Source organism: Lynx canadensis, chromosome D3, assembly GCF_007474595.2.
Source record: "Lynx canadensis isolate LIC74 chromosome D3, mLynCan4.pri.v2, whole genome shotgun sequence".
Taxonomy (NCBI): Eukaryota; Metazoa; Chordata; class Mammalia; order Carnivora; family Felidae; genus Lynx; species Lynx canadensis.
This window is the reverse complement of record NC_044314.2, coordinates 64460822-64473529: the sequence shown is the minus strand read 5'-3', so window position 1 is coordinate 64473529 and position 12708 is coordinate 64460822. Positions and strand designations below refer to the sequence as shown.

At 40.5% G+C, this 12708-nt stretch overlaps 1 protein-coding gene across 1 annotated transcript in view; it reads right to left on the bottom strand.

The window, feature by feature from the left end:
• MAPK1 (mitogen-activated protein kinase 1) overlaps positions 1–12708 on the bottom strand; it is a 112197-nt gene that overhangs the window by 29552 nt on the left and 69937 nt on the right. Inside the window, exon 4 of the mRNA XM_030292231.1 lies at positions 2087–2203. Coding sequence (XP_030148091.1) covers positions 2087–2203 — 117 coding nt within the window. The remainder of the gene's footprint in view (positions 1–2086; positions 2204–12708) is intronic.

The following is a 12708-nucleotide window of genomic DNA, read 5'->3' as shown; positions in this document are numbered from 1 at the left end:
ACTGTGGGGAAAGAACACTCTCCCCCTTTAATGAGTATCAGTATGCCCCAAAGGGTCTAGTAGTAAAGTAGTTTATGTTGTGAAGTGCCAAAAAGTTTGACAAAAGAAACAGAGAAGAAGGGAGGGAGGGAGGGAGGGAGGGAGGCAGGCAGAGACAAAAGCTAGCAAGGGAGTAGTAAGATGTTAATAGCTGGTGAACCTAGGGAAGGGGTATATGGGTGTTCACTGTACTCTCAATTCTTGTAAGGGTTTGAAAATTGTTCTAAATTAATAATAATAAAAAAATGAATAGAGCACTAGAAGTAACATTCTCAGTCTAGAGGTGTTATAAATAAAAAATAATTCACACTCAGTTTTGATTATAGTTAACTCTACAAGCAGGAACTGCTGGGCACCTTGTGGAACAGAGGCCACATTGTTTGGTTATTTCCCTCTGGAGGGTGAAGACAGTAGAGTCATCTCAAGTTGGAATGGAGGCTGCAAGACCATGAAGGCACCAGGATAAAAAGCACACCGACAGCTCTCCCTTACAACCAGCAGGCACTGCACACGTGCATGCAAATGCTTCTGGTTTGGAATGGCTGTCACATGGCCAGTCCAAAGAAAGAACCTACTATTTGGGATTATGTGTAATACAGAATTATAAGAATCAACACGACATTTTCTTCTCTGAAACATCTGTTACACCAAATCTTTCTTTATAATGGAATTTATGTTAATGCAATTTTACTTTTATAACTTAACTGAACAAATGTATATCAAGAATAACTAACTGCTTTAAACAAATTCCATTTCCTCACAAAGCAACTTAGTGTTCATCTCAAGCCCTTCTATTTATAAACGATGGAGGAAGAGAGTAAACCCCATGGGCTAATTAATTCCCTTTAAGCTTCCTGGGTGGATTTCTGGTTCCTAGAGCTGAGACGCAAGGCCCAATGTCTACTTTTATTTGCTTTTTTTCATGTATCTTAACATTACATTAACAGTAGACGGTGCTGAAGGAGGTCATCAAGACAATGTGACTAACAGCTGACCCTTGAGCTGAACCTGGACAACAGGAGGCTCCTCGCTCCCTCCCCTATCCTTGGGATACATGCTCTGCCCACTGTTACCACAGTGGCGCCATTTTCAAGGATGTAGCTGGGAGAGAACTATTGTTGGGACCATCTGGGCAGCATATGTGACACAGCCAGTTAAGGCCTGGACATAAACTTTTAAGTTTTGGTAGGTGAGTGCGGAGATCTATTCACCTTGCAGCTAGCTGCCCAAGACAAGACTTGTAATAAGTTCCTTTACTTCTTAAAACTGCCACGACCAATTTGGAGTGCTCTGCCTCTTCAGTTTCTCCTTGCCCACCTTGTACTGGGGCAGTTTGCAAACCAACGGAGGAATTAAGTTCAAAATCTCCTAATTTGAAGTATTGGATGTAGAAGTATGTCGGGCCCACTTACTTTCTCAAATCTGACACTTCATTCATATATTATTTGCAAATGATATATTAAAAATACTGAATCTCAATCTCCATAGCAGCCTTCAATGCTTGCCACCTGGTTTATAAACCTAACAAAGATATACTTCACTTTTTCTTACTTTTTTAAGAATCCATAGTAGTTCCTATTCTTTCCACACCTTTTTTCAAACTATGGTATAATTTTGCTGAAGAGACATTCTTCATTAGACAAATCTGACCTGTACAGGACAGCACTGGTCCGCTTTCGGAAAACTACATACTATAGGAGAACCTCTAACATAGCCAGCCTAGCCTGCACTCAGCAGTGGCAGAAGCAACTATAAAAGCTGCCATAGGGAGGACTTCAGGAGAGCTGACCAAAGGCTAGGACAAAGATCATTTATTGTTAACAGTGACCAGACAGGCACACACACCTTCCAACTCTATAACACATCAGCACTACTTCAGCTGAGGTAGAGAGGTCAAAATCCAGGGCCCAGAAGTTCAATGCTGACCTAGAGATTAAGACAGCACCTTCATTCTGGGCCAGACAGGCCAAGCCTCAACCTAAGTAGACACAGGCTTCCAAAATTCTTTTGCTTCCTGGTTTTCTTTCTATGCAAACCTGATCCTTACCTTGGAATTCAACATAATTTCTGGAGCCCGGTACCAACGTGTGGCTACGTACTCCGTCAGGAACCCTGTGTGATCATGGTCTGGATCTGCAACGCGGGCCAAGCCAAAGTCACAGATCTATGAGAGAAAAAAATGGGACACCTTAGAGATTCTAATGAAATTAATATCAAAAGATCAGACAATAGCAATAATGATGATGGTAAGTAGTTGCTGCCACTCCTATGTGGCAGATACTTTGTTGGGAATTCTATATATTCATTCTTATTTAATCTTTACAACAACCTGAGAGGCAGTGATGACTATCCAAAGTTGGAGATGAGGAACAGGTTACAGGAATCTGTCCTCACCTTTCATTATCTGCTTATCCCACAGTAATCTTGCTTATGTCACTTGACAAAAACTGTTCTGAAGTTACCAGAAACTGTCCAGGGTCCTTTCTCTGGCCATCTCCTGCTGGCATTTCCAGGATCATCACACTGTCAGATCACCTTGACTCACATTTGTCTTGTTTCTTAGATTTCACTTCCTGCTATTCTTCCACCTGTTCCACAAATGCAGGTCCTTCCAAAGATTTTTTCCACTTCTCTCCCTTCCATGTATTCAAATCCACTCCCAAAGCCTTAAAAGATGTCTCATATACAAAAGATGAATCTTTTTTTAGGTAAATATCCAGCTTCTAATTTCTCCTGACTCACAAAAGTACCTTCATCATCTGGTCATCCAATACTTTAGTGCTACTCCAAACTCCAACATATAAAGTATCTGTAAAGTACTATACAAATAGTATAGTATTCTACTATATAACTATAGAATACAGTTGACCCTTGAACAGCATGGGTTTGAACTGTGCAAGTCTGTTCACATACATGGAATTTTTTTCAATAAATATATTGGAAATTTTTTTGCAGATTTGCAGCAATTTGAAAAAACTCACAGATGAAACCACACAGCCTAGAAATATCAAAAAAATTAAGTTAGGTATTATTACAGGAATATAGTATACAATACATATAACACAAAGTATATGTTTAATTGACTGTTGATGTTATCAGTTAAAGCTTCCTTCTGGTCAACAGAAGGCTATTAAATTTTGGAGGAGTCAATAGTTATATGCAGATTTTTGACTGTGTGTGGGGGGGGGGGGGCAAATCGGTGCCCCTAATCCCTGTGTTGTTCAAGGGCCAACTATACTTAGACCCATATAATTGCAGGATATTTTAATTCCTTGACATCTGGGGAACTAACCTAAGAAAGAGACATATTAATAAAGATAGGCCAGAGTACAGTACAAAGCAGCCTGGCAAACAGATTGCTTTGGAGGCTTACTGCTTTAATTTGGCTAAGAAATTATAAGGGCCTGAGCTCAGGCCATAAAAATGGAAATGAGGAGGAAAGGACATGCTTGAGATACTCATAGGACTTAAATGGATGGACAACAATCTCTGCTCAAATATCCCATAGTTTAGTGTTTCAATAATTAGGAAAGGTTCAGAAAGCTTCCATCTACTTCACAGATGCCTTCCTCTAGCTTTGGACACTGGTATCACCACATGGTATCTCTGATAAGAGTTAAGTATCTGTGCTGCATAATCTCCATCAACATGTATCTTCAAAAGGAACAACTATCGTAATTGCTTCTCTATTTGCTCTTCCATAGGCCATTTTCTAGGTGTACTCTCAGAGTTGCATAGTGAGGAAATCCTGGGTCCTACTCCATAGCTGACAGCCAACTCTGGCCATTGTACACTCATTAACTTCAGTTTAGGTGACTTTCACCGTAAGTACCAGCCTTACCTTTCAAAGATGGCTTGCTTGTCAATCAATGCCATTATACTCCTAATAGTTATGGGCCTGTCAGAGAATCTGGATGAGGTATGGCCATAAGCTTGTATGTGGGATCACAGGAAATTGTAACTTTGGCCTGGCTGGTCTTAGGCTTTCAATGTACCTGGCAACCGGTTTGTTTCTTTCCAGCATTTTCTATCAATTCCAGTGACATGAACTGCAGGAGGGCTTCCCAGTAACCATGCACAGGAGGTTCTCACTAGCAACATGGTCCTATTTGTGGCATGATTTCCAACGCAGAGAAGCAACTAATGACTGATTTCTTCTTACATCCAGAGGCGAGTCCTCTAAGCCATTTAGAGCCACCACTCGCCATGTTATCCCACCACCAATCCATTTCAATTCTGTGGCTTGAATTTTTGAACCTATCTATGACCCATAGTTTCTCTTTTTTTCAAGGCTAACACTTCATCTGATTTAAATTCAACCAAAGCTCACCAGTCTGCTTTTTGCTGTATAGATGGGACACCTAAAAGCCACATTTTGAATTGTGCAGAGTATATGCATCTTGTCAGCAGAACAAAACCAGCATAGGCTCCAGACCATGGCCACAGATCCTTCACCACCTCCTATGCCTGGTGTCACACAGATTAGATGGGTTCAGACTTGATACATGGCTTTTCACTGGCTAGTTGAATCAAAAAATAAGTCCCAAATAGATTCAGAAAGCCAGAATATAAAAAATTCATAGATAAGGCAGATTTATTTTCTAAAGAGGACCATACCACTAAAACCCATCCTCCATGCTCTTCTTATAAGGTCTTTGAACTTGTATGAAGAGGGTAGGGTCCATCTTCCCTCCTCTTGAATCTGGGCAAACCTTTGTAACAGCCTGAACCAAGAGAATATAGTGAAAGTGATACTATGTGACTTCTGAGGCTACATCATAAAATGCAACATGGTTTCCATCTGGCGCTCTTTCTACTGGGGAATTTGGAACCCTCTGGCCACCTCAGGAAGAAACCTAGGACATGTGGGCTACATGTGGGTGATCCAGGTGACAGCCAGTATCAATTGCCAGGTATGCAAGAGGATTCCAGCCCTTACCTTTGTGTATTCTAGCTGAGGTCCATATATGAAAGCAGAGAGCAGCCATCACTGCTACCCCTTGGCTAAATTCCTGACCCACAGAAACTAGAAGCTAACACATGATTATTGTTTTAGACCACTTTCTCTAGGTTATTTGTTACAAAGCAAAAACAGCTAACAGAGTGGTAGTGGACACAGTGCTTGTGATGGGATAGGCAGTCTTTGAGGAGGCCCTGTTGAAGCGATACTGGGACACCAAAGAGATGCTAACCATGGAAAGACCTGGGGAAAGCCGGAGCAACACTGTGAAGAATCTAGCTGGGCAAATGTGAAATGGCAACTGAACCTGAAACCTCATAAAGTGGCTCTCGAATTGGCTGCTTCTACATCTTGACTGCCATGGCCTTAGTTGAGATTCAGTTTAATTTGTCTGGGAATTAGGGAAACTAGACTTTACCCACCTGTAAGCTAATTCATCCTCTAAATTCCTGCCTAAATGTTGTTTCTAATATAAGTCACCTTTCTGGCTCAAAAATCTTGAACCAATCCCTTCTGTCTATTGAACGAAACCCAAATTCTTTAAGTGTGACTTTTAAGACCATTCATATGCTGCCACCAAACTACCTTCCTGATCTCATCTCTCCCACCATATTCTCCTGCCCACATCTGCTCCTATAGACTCCAGACTACACCTGCTTCTATGACCTGACTATACAATGACCTCTCCTGAGTGCCCTATCCATGCCATTCCTTTACCCTAAACCCTCAGCTTGAAAGTTAGCTCTTCTGAGAAGTTTCCCAAAAATCAACACCAAACCTGCCCAAGAGCTGACTGCTCACTCTTCTGAACTCCTCTAATACTGTTAGAGGTATATTAAAATACATCATAGGGGCGCCTGGGTGGCCAGTCGGTTAAGCGGCTGACTTCGGCTCAGGTCATGATCTCGCGGTCTCTGAGTTCAAGCCCCGCGTCAGGCTCTGTGCTGACAGCTCGGAGCCTGGAGCCTGTTTCAGATTCTGTGTCTCCCTCTCTCTGACCCTCCCCCGTTCATGCTCTGTCTCTCTCTGTCTCAAAAATAAATAAACGTTAAAAAAATTTTTTTTTTTAAATAAAATACAGCATAAAGTCTATGATAGTTAGTTTTGCATATGCCCATCTCCCCAGCTAAAACAGAATTAAGTCCCTAGAGAAAGGCAACACTTAACTTACTTGTTGACTTAATTGTTAATGGAGGACTCTTGACATTTGGTCAATAAATGCCTTAAATGTTTATAGGAAGCACAACTGGGATGGGTTGACAGATACTCTAAGAGTGACCTTTTTTTTTTTTTTTTTTACAATATCTGAATTACTGATAATCTCTTAAAAAATAAAAATCAAGGGGTGCCCAGTGATTCTGTTGGCTAAGCATCCAACTTCAGCTCAGGTCACAATGCTCTTACTGTTCATGGGTTTGAGCCCTGCATCGGGTTCTCCGCTGTCAGCACAAAGCCTGCTTCCGATTCTCTGTCTCCATCTCTCTGCCCCTCCCCTGCCCTCTCTCTCAAAAATAAACAAACATTAAAAATTTTTAATAAAAAAATCAAGGTTCAGTTAACAGGGTTAAATCTTATGTTAAATAATTAATGTTAGGGGCGCCTGGGTGGCGCAGTCGGTTAAGCGTCCGACTTCAGCCAGGTCACGATCTCGCGGTCCGCGAGTTCGAGCCCCGCGTCGGGCTCTGGGCTGATGGCTCGGAGCCTGGAGCCTGTTTCCGATTCTGTGTCTCCCTCTCTCTCTGCCCCTCCCCTGTTCATGCTCTGTCTCTCTCTGTCCCAAAGATAAATAAACGTTGAAAAAAAAAAATAAAAAAAAAAAAAATAATTAATGTTAGTAAAATTACACCATTCAAAGTGGCAATATTAAGGAAGGGAAGGGTTGCCTGGGTGGCTCAATTAAGTGACTGATTCTTGATTTTGGCTCAGGTCATGCATGGCTCTGAGATACAGCCCTGTGTTGGGCTCCATGCTGGGCATCAAGCCTGCTTAAGATTCTCTCTCTCCCTTTTCCCCTCCCCACTCATATTCTCTCCCCACCCCTAAAAGAGGGATAATTAAAAACTGGAATTACAAGCATTCCTTTACTAGGAAAGACAAAATAAGCCTATCATGCTGAATGCTGCAATATGCAATACATTTATTTTCTTAAAATTAAAACTAAAGGTGCAGTTGTTCTTCCTCATCTTCCTCGAGGAAATCCAGTCCTAAACTTTTTTTTTTTTTTTTTTTTGGTGGGGGGTCATGTGACATTAAGGGTCTCTGTGGTGTTGGGAGAACTTTAGCAGCCCAGTGGGGTAGGTAGCACCCAAGTAGAGTTAAAAGGGAGCCCCAGATCAGGACATGGTCTATGTGTGAGGTGAAGAGGGTATTCATGTGGGGAGGCAGCAGCAGTCTGCCCAGGGTGTTCAGAGTCTGAGCAAGGTGAGCATATAAGCCATGGGTTATATTGCACAAACCAATTATTTCATTGGAAGTTGCAAAATGGGGACTTTTCTGATTTTATTATTTCTTCTTCATTTATTATCTGGCATTCTCAACTGGAACTGTATACCCTGATGCACAAATCCCAGTGGAAAGACAGGAAAAATGTTTAATCCCTTTACTTTAGTTACAAATTTTCAGATTAGTGAGTTGGTGCTAAGGGTAATTTTGTTGTATTATTTGCATCCCCCACACCTAGTACAGGGCATAGAACCAGCAGGCTCTCAAAAAATTACTGGTTACAATTTAAAAAAAAAAAAGAGAGAGATGTGGGGTTTAGAGCTCTAAAAGATGCCACAACTACATTCACGGTCATCTATGAAATGCTCATACGATTTAAAAAAAAAAAAGTTAATGCCACAACACTGAAGACTAGCCAAATTTACACGGCATTAACCAAAAAATTACCAAGGCTATTAAAAAATTTTTTTGTAATTCCATACAAAGGAAGATACAGACCAGTAGGATATGGTACAAGAAACAAAATGACCTATAGCACTCCTATTACCTGGCTACTTTTTGGGCTGTTTAAACAGAGATTTTCATTAAGCAAAGGAAGCCCCAAGGATAGATTTCATTTCATATGTTCCAGAGTCCTCTTTCCGAAGCATACCCAGAACCACAAACACTGTGATCCTGGGACTCTTAACTAGGATTTCTGTGGGCTCAGTCTAGCAAACATCAAGGACAGAAACTGCTAGAGACCTCATTCCCCTGGAAATTCCATTAGAAATATGTTAGCAGAATCTCCAAACAGGATCTATGACCCTTGTGTTTCTGTGGCCCTAAGAAATAAAGAGGGAGTCTGTAAGAGAGGCTTCCAGAAGGGTTCTAAGAGGTCAACATCTTCTTGTCTCAAGGTTTTAGATAACAAGTGCGAAGTATGTTTATGGAAGCAGAAAAAGAAGTCTTAACTGCTGTTGCCCTTGACTGGTAGGAGTCAAAAGTTAAAGGTCTCAGACATTGATAATAGCTGATATCCTGAGGGCTCAAGAGTAGAAAATACTTTAGTAACAGAGAAGCCAATGGAAAAAGGAAGAAATGACATATATAACTGTCCACTTGATATTTCAGAAAACCCTAAATAACAAGAGATGAGTAAGATCACAGGTTACAGGGGCGCCTGGGTGGCTCAGTCGGTTAAGCGTCCGGCTTTGGCTTAGGTCATGATCTCACAGTCCGTGGGTTTGAGCCCTGCGTCCGGCTCTGTGCTGGCAGCTCGGAGCCTGGAGCCTGCTTTGGATTCTGTGTCTCCCTCTCTCTCTGCCCCTCCCCTGCTCACGTTCTCTCTCTGTCTCAAAAATAAATAAAACATTAAAAAAAAAAAAAAAAAAAAAAAAGATCACAGGTTACAAACTTTCTAAGCACAGGAGCTTGTGGTATAGGCAACATGATTACTGGAAGGTACTGAGGATGTGATGGATATACAGTGATTTCAGAGCTCAAGCAGAAAAGACCCTCTTCCCCACTTGTGCTCTTTCAACCCTCATGTATGCACCTGAACTGCCACTATGCCCTACCCTGCCTTTTGGACATGTTCAACAGGACAAAACGGAGGACATATCGTATTCATCTTTACAAATGAGATTCTCTCCTGAATATTTATACCTATGTGAATGAATCAAACCCCATATGAACATTTCAAAATGTGGGTGAACTGTACTGCTGTAAATATCTTAATTATCTTATTGTATTTCTGAGTCTCTGTGTTACACTGGGTTTTGAAAACAATACTTGGGTTGTGCAGATGGCCAACAACACAGATATATTAATGTGGGTGTAAATTTTGGTGAGCAGAGAATAAAATGGCCCTAAGTAAAGACAAGCCCACAAACAATGAAGAGACAACAAAGTAGTCTGATTCTGTTTGTTTTTGTCTTAACTTTTTTCCCCAGAAATATTATATACTGAAAATACTAGAGAATGTTTCTCCCAAAACAAAAATAATCTGTCATAATAGAGTTGTGATGGTAAGAAATAGAAAGAAAAAAAGAAAAGTAGGAAGAGACATAAAAATACTATTTTTCAAGAAAATCACTAAGAGCCAACGAAGTGTGGCCATTCCTACAAGCAGCTTCATTCCTTTTGTGCCCACCTGGCTTTTAGTTACATACATAGATACATGGAAAGGATCTGGTTACACCCCATGTAAGAAGTATATTAATCTAACTGTAGGATCCCAAGAGATGACAGAGTCTAACCCAACTGTATCTAATGTAGGAAGCTACCCTCTACCACATCTCACAGAATGTTGGGCACCCTGTTTTAAACACTCAATGATAGCAAATAAACTATCTGACCACCTAGTAACAGAACTCACTGCCCTTTTTCAGACAGTTCCAGAAGGTTCTCCATGATCTACTTCCAACCAATATCACCAGCTAGCATCCAATGACTTTCTACGATACCCTATACCGAAGATAGCCACTCCCTTACTGAAAGCCTGCTCATCTTTGGAAGGCCAGCATGGATGCCACCTTCTTCCAGATACCTCTCACAGCCTCAGACAGAACCCAACTCTCTCCTTTGTATCTGTATACTATTCTTTTCAGTATCTCAGTTACAGCAGATATTATTACAATCATCTATTGTTTATCAGACTTCTCACCTATCAGGTCTGAGATTGCAGAAACAGACATTCCCCCCTCTCCCTTGCTAGGTACAACTTAAGGGCTTCTCACAGGAATGTCTATTAAACTGAAGTACAAGAAATGATCATTGCTCTACATCTAAATGCACTTTTTAAACAGCTTTATTGAGATATAATTCACATACCATATGATTCACCCATAACTTAAGGCATACAATTCAATAGTTTTTGGTGTTAAAATCACAGGGTTACACAACTGTTACCACCAATCAATTTTAGAACATTTCTGTAACCACAAGAAGAAATCTTGTACACATTAGTCTGCCTATTCCTCCCCAATCCCACCAGCCCTAGGCAACCACTAATCCACTTCCTGTTGCTATATATTTGTCTATTCTAGACACTTCACATAAATAGAACCACACAGTATGTGGCCTTTTATGACTGGCTTCTTTAATTTACATAACAATTTCCCAAGATTCATCCACACTGTAGCATGTATCAGCACTCTATTCCTTTTTATTCCATTGTATGGATCTACCACATTTTTTAAAAACTTTTTTTGAGAGAGAAAGAGAGAGCAGGGGAGGGGGAGAGAGAATCCTAAGTAGGCCCCAGGGTGTCAGTGTGAAGCCTGACTTGGGGCTCAATCTCACAAACAGGGACATGACCTGAGCCAAAATCAAGGGCCAGAGGTTTGACCAACCAAGTCACCCAGGTCCCCCTGAATCTATCACATTTAATTTATTCATCATCATATGGACATTCAAATTATTTCCACTTTTGGACTATTATGCCACTTTAAATATTTGTATGCTACTTTTTGGGTGGACACATTTTCATTTTACTTAGGTATACACCTACAAGTGGAATCCTCACCAACACTTACCATCTGACTTTTTGATTACAGCCATCCTAGTGTGCACAAATGGTTATCTCATTGTGGTTTTGACTTGCATTTCCCTACTGACTCAGGATTCCAAGCATCTTTTCATGTACTTATTGGCCATATGTACAACTTCTTTAGAGAAATGTCTATTCAAATCCTTTGCCCTATATTAAACTGGGCTATTTATCTTTTATTGTTGAGTTGTAAGAGCTTTTCATATATTCTAGATAAAAGTGTCTATAGACACATGATTTACAAATATTTTCTCTCATTTTGTGGGTTGTCTTTCCCTTTCTTAGTGGTTTACTTTTTAAAAATTATATTATTTACTGGGGTGCCTAGGTGGCTCAGGTGGTTGAGCGTCCGACTTCAGCTCAGGTCATGATCTCACAGTTTGCGGGTTCGAGCCCCGCATCAGGTTCTGTGCTGACCGCTTGCTCAGAGCCTGGAGCCTGCTTCGGATTCTGTGTCTCCTTCTCTCTCTGCCCCTCCCCCACTAATGCTTTGTTTCACTCTGTTTCTCAAAAATTAATAAATGTAAAAAAAATTTTTTTTAATAAAATTTTATTATTTATTTATTTAATGTTTATTTATTTTTGAGAGGTGGGAAGGGGCAGAGAGGGAGACATAGAATCCAAAGCAGGCTCCGGGATTTGAGCTGTCAGCATAGAGCCCAACACAGGGCTCAAACTCAAGAACTGTGAGATCTTGCCCTGAGTCAAAGTCAGATGTTTAACCGACTGAGGCACCCAGGTGCCCCTCCTGATGGTTTACTTTATAAAACAGGTTCCTAATCTAGATGAAATCTAATTTTCCCCCTTTTGTTGCCTTTGCTTTTGGTGTCATGTCTAATAGGATTTGCCTAATGCAAGACTGCAAAAACTCACTCCTATGTTTTCCAAGCCTATTCCAGTTTAGCTCTTAAATTTAGGTCTTTGATCTGTTTTGTGTTAGTTTTTGTACATGGTAGGAGTATATATCCAATTGTCCCAGTACCATTTTTTTGAAAAAAATGATCTTGGCACTCTCACCAAAACCCATCATAAACATATGGGTTTATTTATTAACTCTCAATCTTATTCCATTGATCTATAATGCCCATTCTTATGCCAAATATCACAGGGTCTTGAATACAAAAGCTTTGTAGTAAGTTTTGAAAGCAAGAAATGTGAGCTCTCCAACTTTGCTCTTTCATTAAGATTATTTTGGCTATTTTGGGTCTCTCAAACTTCCATACACATTTCAGGACCAGCCTGCCCATTTCTGCAAAAAAGCCACCTGGAGCTTTGACACAGTCACCCTGACTATGTAGACCAATTTGGGAAGCAATGCCATCTAAACAAGATTAAGTCTTGCAATCAGTCCATAAACATGGCATATCCTTCCATTTATCTAGGTCTTCTTGAATTCACATGCCTTTTTATCATATCTAATGCATCTGTAGATTTCCCTCCTTATTTATTAGTTCTACTATTAAAATAGAAATATATGTACACAAATGCTGCCCATTTTTAAGAGAATTCTGAGGACTATAAGGATCTAGGGCTTCCCTATTTGTTGGGAATACGTTATTTAGGTATTAAAGTCATTAAGGTTAAGTTTGGTGCTGTTTTTTGAGTGTGGGTTTTTTTCTGTTGTTTTTGTTTTGTTTTGTTTTGAGAGAAGGTGCAAGTGAGTGAGGGATAGAGAGAAAGAGAGAGAGAGGGAGGAAGGGAGGGAGGTGGGGCTCACCCAAAGTGGGGCTCATGT